Genomic DNA, 8,247 nt, shown 5'->3' with positions numbered 1-8,247 from the left:
CCCCCCCCCCCCCCCCGCCCGTATCTGCACGTTTCTCTTGATCAGCCCTGCCTTTTGTGCATCTTCCCTGTCTGACTACTAGGGTCTCACATTCCCGCACCGATGTGGGCTGTCTCCGTATGTGCTTAGTGAATGGTGCCGAGGCCTTGTGCTGGACCTTGGAGGTCCCTGCTTTCAGGAACCCCTTGCCCCGTGGGAGAGCCACGTTGTAACGGAGTTTCACAGGCCCGGTGGTGTGTTTAATGAAGGAAGCGTAGTATTGCAATGCTTAGAGGAGGGACTAGAGTTGTCACCCTTCCTGCTGGAAGGGCAAGCTAGCCTCTGAGGAGCTAAACTGTACCTTTCGCCCCAAGTGCCCTTGGCTTCTTCTGATGCAGAGTCTTGGTTCTAATCATTGCCCTTTAAACTCTTGGGAATTAGTAAGCTCTTGTCACGGGCCCTTCTTTTAACCAAAGTTGGTAGGGTTTTCAGAGCCCATCCATCCACAGGGTCAGTGTGCTTTTTGGGGAAGTCGAAGGCAAGGGACAGATGAGTGATTGACTTAGTGACTCAGCATCATACTCTTGATGCTGCTTTTTGGAGTTTTTCCTGAGGATTCTTACCCAATTTTCAATTACCCAGCAGTCACAGTTGATAGGAAAACCTAAAAGTATGTGTAGGTAAAACCTCCAGTCAGTAAGTAGATTCCTCCAAGCCAGCATGCGGGTACAGGGTGTGGTATACGGAAGACAGGGCCTCACACCGCCAGTCTCTTGGAGTCAAGCACCCTGGGGTCTGATCCCAGCTCCACCACTTGCTATAAAGCTTGGCAAAGAAACTTCCCTTATCAGAGCTTCATTTGTACCCTCTACAAAAAGAGTGTGAATGACCCTGTCCCCCGGGGTGAGAGTATGGATTTGTTGAGATCCTGCTGATGAAAAAGATCGCTTTTCGGGTCTCGTAAATAGTAGGATCTCCACATGAGTGAGCCCCTAGTCTGTGTCTGTCTGGTTCAGACCCACAAAGGGCCTGATATGTTGTGTCCCTCAGGCACCATGACGACCCTGGATGACAAGTTGCTGGGGGAGAAGCCTCAGTACTATTACAGCAGCAGTGAGGACGAGGACAGCGACCGAGAGGACAAAGGCGGAAGCAGGGGTGCGCCGGCTGGCAGGTCGATGCCTGCAGATGCTGATTTGGCAGGCGAAGGCATCTCCGTTAACACAGGTACTGCTAATCCCTGAGCTCTGGGATCAGGTTTAACAAATGTGCATGAAATACCTCTCAGTTAGAAGTCTCACTTCCACAGAGAGCCTCGTGTCATCATTTCCCTGTGCACACTTCTAGCCGTTTCAGTGCACAATGCAAACGTGCGTGCACAGCATACATAGACTATGAACACACACACAGTGAACACAGACTGCCTTGCTTTTGAATACGGCTTCTCAAATTAATAGTTGTTTGATATCATGTAAGTCATAGCTATGCATATAGTGTATGGTAGTGTACTGTGTGGCATTATAGACTCCTAGAAATGGCATATTTATACTTTGACATTTTAATATTTCCAAATGGTGGCAGTTGAAGCGGCGCTTTTATATGTAACCAGCAGTATGGTTTTCCCCGTACACTTGCCCTCCTACCGTGTTAGCAGAAGCTGTGATCTCTGCCTCCCGATGGATGACAAATGGTAACTTGTTATAGTTTTATTTTCTGTCTTTTCAGGGGGATCTTGAGCTTCTTTAAGAGATATTTTCATAGCCTTTCCTCATTTTTAAAATTTGGTGGTTGGTCTTTTTAGGGAGCTATATCGTAGGGAAACTCATCTGTGGTATGAGTTATAATTATTTCTGTCAATTTATTGTCTTTTGACTTGACGTTCTTTTCCTAGCAGAAAACTTTTATTTTTATGATGCCTAAAAACATTATTTTATACTTTCTTACTTTTGTTTCTTACTGAAAAGGTCTTCACTCCAGGATTACAAAAAGATTCTCCCATGCTCTTTCTTAGTATGTTCATGATTTCTTCCTTTCTTTTCTTCCTACCTTTCTTTCTTTATTTACACGTAAATATTGATTCATCTGGAATTCATTTTGGTGCAAGGTATGTGGTATGTCTTCATAGTGTTACCCAGTGGTTTCAACACCATTTAGTGAATAAACTGTCTTTTTTCTGTTGCTTTGAAATGTCGGTTTTATCATGTACTGAATTCCTGTCTATATTTGTGTCTTTAGCTGCTCTTTGTAGTCTCTTGCACTGATTTGTCTTTTTTTTTTTAAAGCAAATACCTGGGCCTCTCTCTCAGAGAGGCAAGTAGATCCAAGTGGGACCAGGAATCTGCTTTTTTTTTTTTTTTTTAGATTTTATTTATTTATTGACAGAGAGAGACAGCCAGTGAGAGAGGGAACACAAGCAGGGGGAGTGGGAGAGGGAGAAGCAGGCTCCCACTGGAGGAGCCCGATGCGGGGCTCGATCCCAGAATGCTGGGATCACGCCGTGAGCCGAAGGCAGACGCTTAACGACTGAGCCACCCAGGCGCCCCTGATTTGTCTCTTACTGTGCCGTATCACACTGTTTTAATTACTGTGTTACAGGTTTCAGTATCTGGTTGGGCTGGTTCTCCCTCAATACTCTTCTATGTCATCATTTTCCAAACTTTTTTCTTTCTTTTTTTTTTTTAAAGTAAGCTCTATACCCAGCACGGGGCTTGAACCCCAGCCCCAAGGTCAGGAGTCACATGCTCTACTGACTGAGCCAGCCAGGTGCCCCTTAACTTTTGCTTTCTTATTTGTCCAAAACAAATTTAGGAGCATGCAGAGAGTGCATTAAATATATAGATTAGCTTAAGGATAATTGACAACCTTGTGATATTGGGTCTTCCTGGTCAGGAATATGGTATCGCTTTTCCATTTGATCAGGTCTTTCTTTGTGTTTCTTGGTAGAATAATTTTAAAGTTTTCTTCGTATAGATTTGTATATATTTTTTCCTGCAGTAACAAATGAGCTCCAAACCTCAGTGGCTTGTGAGAGTGAAGGTGTATTTCTCGAATGTGTTATAAGCTGGTTGTGTGGGTCAGCAGCAGCCCTGTCTCTGCTTCATATATCCTGTCATTCCAGCGACAGGGTTGGATGAGCAACCCCTGATCGGGACGTGCCTTTTCATGACCACGTCTAGCAAGCAAGAGAGGACTGTTGGAAACATGTAATGGCTCATAAATCTTTTGCTCAGAATCCATTGGCCAAAGCAAGTCACATGGCCAAGCCCAACATCAGTGAGCAGGGAAGGCATATACTCATGCCACAGGATGTCCTACAAATCACATGGCAGGGTGGTAACTTGAATAACAGAACAACCCGCCACAATCTTGCTATAAAAATCCAGATAATACAGAATGCATGAATGTAGGAAGAAAAAAGTAGTGTTCTGTCTCACTAGACCCCTTGGATCCCCCTACCTAGGGATAGCCTCTGTTAACCGTTGACATATCCTTCTAGTCCTTTTGTTATGAACATACAAAGGCACAGTTGCATGAGCAAATATCTGTACATACTTATACATACGCATACAATTCCTTTTCTAAAAACTGGACGATCATACCGTGATATTGTTCTGCATTTTGACCTAACATATTTGAACATCTTTCACGGCAAGAAACATAGAGTTACCCCATTCTTTCTACGAGTTGCCTTATTTTCCTTTGAGTAGATGAATCACAGTTTATTTAGTGCACCTCCTGAAGTTGGGCCTTAGCTCATCCATTTAATTATGGAAGCCACGCGGCAGTGGACGTCACCGTGTGGGGGCCACGCTGCCCTGTGTGCGTGTCGCCGTGCAGCCGACGGAGCAGGCTCCAGGCGGATGTGAGCTGGCCCGTGATCCTCTGCCCGCTCTTCTTGGTCACCTCCACATTCACCCCCCTCAGGTCCAAAGGGGGTGTTAAATGACTGGCGCCGCTTCAAACAGTTGGAGACAGAGCAGAGGGAGGAGCAGTGCCGGGAGATGGAGAGGCTGGTCAGGAAGCTGTCGATGACCTGCAGGTCCCATCTGGATGAGGAGGAGAGGCAGCACAAGCAGAAGGACCTCCAGGAGAAGATCAGCGGGAAGGTAATTAGCAGCCCCCGGGCTTTCGCCGCGCTGCCGCTGGCGCCCCGTGGGGCTGTGTCTTCCATTCTGAGTCCGCTTTGTCACGGGTTAGCTGAGGTCAGCATCTCCTTCGCAGCGCTCTTCGGGTTGGCCCATTGAGAGTGCTCAGTAAATGGGAGTTTTCTGTCCTTCACTGAGGCCTTGCCTTGGGCCAGGAATAACCCTCTGCGGTTGGTGGCATTACCCCTGTTTTACCAACGATGAAAGCGATGCCTCGAGATGAGAGGGGCCTTGGCTCAGGGCATGCAAACGGTAAATGTTACAGGACGTAGGATTCTCGCCCAGAATTTTTTGCTCTTTCGGTGATGCTGCTCTGTTTCACCTGAAGCCTGTTCATGAGAATTTAGCGGAACAAGGCAACACAGTAGAAGCAAGTGGACACTCTGGAAGATATTTGGGACTAGGTCCCTGACTCTCTTATTTCCCCCATATCAAAAGGACTGTCTATTCCCCCCACCCGCCCTCTGGACATGGACGAATGTCTCGGAGTGCCTGAGATCATTTGGCTATGGCCCAAAGCAGCTCTTGGCTGGAAATACCAGCCAGGATCAGGGAGCACATAAAAAGATTGAGTGGGAAGTCATTTGCCTGGAGCAGGAGGAGGATATCGGGGCATGAGACTTTCTGGCCATCACGGCTCGGAAAGAGCCACTCTGGCAGGCCGCGATAGACCGGAGAGTTGGGAGCTGGGGGGAAAGACGATGCTGGCCGTGATGCAGAAATGTCCATTCTGATCTACTGTTGTCCCCTGGCCACCCTCTAATCTGTGCCATACTAGGCAGAGCTGGGCTTTGTGCAGGCGCGAGGATGTCTTGCCGCACCAAACCAGAAGGAAGGTACTTTCGTAACATAAGCTGGCTGCAGAGCCGTGTGCCCGCTGCTCACAGGGCTTCCTTATACTGAGATCAGAGCAGATGAAGCAACATATCACATGACCCCATGGGGCAGTTGACAGAAGCTGTCCCTGTCCTGCTGGGTTATATGCCGTGGAACAGAGCTGGAAACTGGCTCAATGCCAGAAACAGGGTACTTAAGCAAAATATGGCACATTATGTGTAATACTAAAAAAAGAATATTTAAAAATGTAAGGAAATATTTATGATGTAATGATGCCAAGTGGCAAAAGCAGGTTATGGCTTAATTGGTACACCCACAGCTGCTGTTAAAAAAGCAAAAATGATTTCAGCATGTGACTGGTAATAAAAAGCAAAGTACAGTTTTCGAGAGTGTATGGGACTGTGTGTGGGGCGGGTGCAGAGCAAGAACTGCGAGTGTTCTTTCTAAAATTCCTTAATATCCTGTTGTCTTTTTACCAAAAATGACACAGTGGATAAAATAATCAATCCATTGTCAAGACTGGCCAAAAGAAACAATCTCGTGAGGTCATATGAACTGCCTTTTTGGATGGAGAGGCATCCTAACGCAGTAGTTAAAAGATTGGGTTTTTTTAAAAAAAATCCAGTTTGAATCCTGGGCTCGTACCTCCGTGAACTGGCGCCCATCATCTCAAGCCCTCGAATCCCATTTGTAAGATGGTGACAATAACAGTTCCCTCCCGATGGGGTTATCGTGAGATTTCTTGGGCTTTCCTGCATACAGAGCACTTAGCAGGGTACCTCACATTCCGTGAGCACGGGGTGCATACTAACTACCATCGCGGAGTCGGGTTTGCCTTGCATCTGCTCACGTGCTGGTCGTCCCGCAGATGACTCTGAAGGAGTTTGCCATGAGGAATGAGGACCAGGATGACGAAGAGTTTCTGCAGCAGTACCGGAAGCAGAGAATAGAAGAGATGCGGCAGCAGCTTCACAAAGGGCCCCAGTTCAAGCAGGTTTTTGAGATCCCCAGCGGAGAAGGGTTTTTAGACATGATCGATAAAGAACAGAAAAGCACCCTCATCATGGTCCATATTTATGAGGATGGCATTCCGGGGACCGAAGCCATGAATGGCTGCATGATTTGCCTGGCTGCCGAGTACCCAGCTGTCAAATTCTGCCGCGTGAAGAGCTCGGTTATTGGGGCCAGCAGTCGCTTCACCGGGAATGCCCTTCCTGCCCTGCTGATCTACAAGGGGGGGGAATTGATTGGCAATTTTGTTCGCGTCACTGACCAGCTGGGCGAAGATTTCTTTGCTGTGGACCTTGAAGCTTTTCTACAGGAATTTGGATTGCTCCCTGAAAAGGAAGTCTTGGTGCTGACGTCTGTGCGTAACTCTGCCACCTGTCACAGTGAGGATAGCGATTTGGAAATAGATTGAACTGCTGGTCTAATTGCATAGATTTCTCATTGTTTGGGCTGGAAGACACATGTCTGTGTATTTATTTTTGTTCCTTCCTGTGCTGTGTGGCTTTTCAGCTGTTCTTTGTAGTCCCTTTTATTATATGTAAAGTCAAGAAATTGTTAGATTAAATTGGAATGCTGAATCACCTTGTGGCTAGCAGTAAAATGACTTAAAATTGTATAAACAGGAAACCAGGCTTTTGAACTGTTTACTAAGATTCTCTAGCATGACATCTCTGTTATTGTTTCTCGTCAATATTTATATAACATCCTAAAGACAGTGTCCTGGAAATTGTCTTCAGATGATCTCAGGGGTCTCTGCCAGGCCTGGGAGTATAATTCTGTAGTCAGCGTGTTCTTTGCAACATAAATAGTGTGTCTCCTTCATCAATGATCATAAATTATATTTACTTGTAATCAGATCCATAGTCCTGGAAGGCAGTTATGTTTTTACCTTAGACGCTGTTCTCTACCAGGGTCTTGTTTAAAGGTTCCAGACAATGCATGTTTGCCCTGTCAAGAGGGGTGATCTCTGCTGTTGGAGCCCGTGTCCCGCTCAAGCATTATTAAGTCTTGAATAGGAAGAAAGATTGATGCTGACTGTCCTCTTGATGCTGGAAGGCCAGCTTGATTTAGAAATCAGAGCTGGCTTGGAGCTGGGAAGCCTTTTTAAAGGAGGACCTTTCAATAAGATACTCCTCATTTCTTTGCCCGTCCTTCTCTTATTTAACGATGTAACTTTTTGCTTTACTATAGCTTTTTAAAAGGCTTTTTTTTTTTTTGCATATTGGGAAAGTAATATTTAATAGGGGAACATTTGCCAACAAAATACAGAATGAAAATAAGAAAGTTAGAATAATATCTAATCCTATCGTCTAGGGTAAAACACTATTAATGTTTTGGCATATTTCCTTCCATTGTATTTTCTTTGTATACGTAGGCATTTTGCTTGTGTTTAAACAAAACAATGGGATCATTCTGAACATACTGTTTTATAGTATGGTCAGCTAATATAGATCAAACTTTTTTTCATATTATTAAATAATCTGTAACATTTTAAAAATGGCCATTGATATTCCACTGTGTAGATGGCGCTGTAATTTGCTTCGTGGTTGTCTCTTAAAAAGAAAAACAAAGACTTTTCACTATGGAAGTAATAGATGTCCATTGTAGAAAATGCAATAAAAATTGTTAAGCTAAAAAGAGATTTTAAAAGTCCTATAATTCTGCCAACCAAAAATTACCTGCATTATCATTTTTATAGGTATCCTTCTAGTCTTTTCTATTTGTATTCATATTTATAATAATGATTGTCATTTGTATGTTTTTCGCTTGTTTTTTACTTAAAACGGTATACATTCTAAGGCCAGGGAAAATGTAATCTGGAATTAAAAGCTTAACTTTAAAATTCAGTTTTGCTTTTCCTGGTTATTCAGGAGTGGACTAACTGTGGAAGGGTCTTGAAAATATCTGTCGTGGTTTATCAGTGGGAAGAAGTGGATGGTTTTCTGCTTTAAAAAGCTCTCTGTAGGGATTATTTTTGAAATATATTTTAACATGTTTTAATAATCATCATACTTTCTTTGTATCCTTAGCCTCTTAGTAATAGATTCAGATCAGCTTTATCAGTTGAAAAATATTAACATGGGGTGGGGGATTGGGATAGGCCAGTGATGGGTAGTAAGGAGGGCACATATTGCATGGAGCACTGGGTGTTACAAGCAAACAATGAATCGTGGAACATTACATCAAAAACTAATGATGTACTGTATGGTGACTAATGTAACATAATAAAAAATTATTAAAAGAAAATAAAAAATAAAAAGCTCTCTGTAGAAAGCGT

General features: G+C 44.2%; 1 protein-coding gene across 1 annotated transcript in view; it reads left to right on the top strand.

Annotated features, from left to right (window-relative positions):
* Positions 1–7,816, top strand: part of PDCL (phosducin like) — an 8,524-nt gene extending 708 nt beyond the window's left edge. Inside the window, exons 2-4 of the mRNA XM_008698794.2 lie at positions 1,030–1,206; positions 3,904–4,085; positions 5,830–7,816. Of these exons, the coding sequence (XP_008697016.1) occupies positions 1,035–1,206; positions 3,904–4,085; positions 5,830–6,381 (906 nt within the window). The 5' untranslated portion in view covers positions 1,030–1,034 and the 3' untranslated portion in view covers positions 6,382–7,816. The remainder of the gene's footprint in view (positions 1–1,029; positions 1,207–3,903; positions 4,086–5,829) is intronic.
* The last annotated feature ends 431 nt before the right edge of the window (positions 7,817–8,247 follow it).

The sequence above is a fragment of the Ursus maritimus genome, unplaced genomic scaffold (assembly GCF_017311325.1).
Source record: "Ursus maritimus isolate PB19 unplaced genomic scaffold, ASM1731132v1 scaffold_17, whole genome shotgun sequence".
NCBI lineage: Eukaryota > Metazoa > Chordata > Mammalia > Carnivora > Ursidae > Ursus > Ursus maritimus.
The sequence above is the reverse complement of the archived record's forward strand: the minus strand, read 5'-3'. Positions and strand labels throughout refer to the sequence as shown.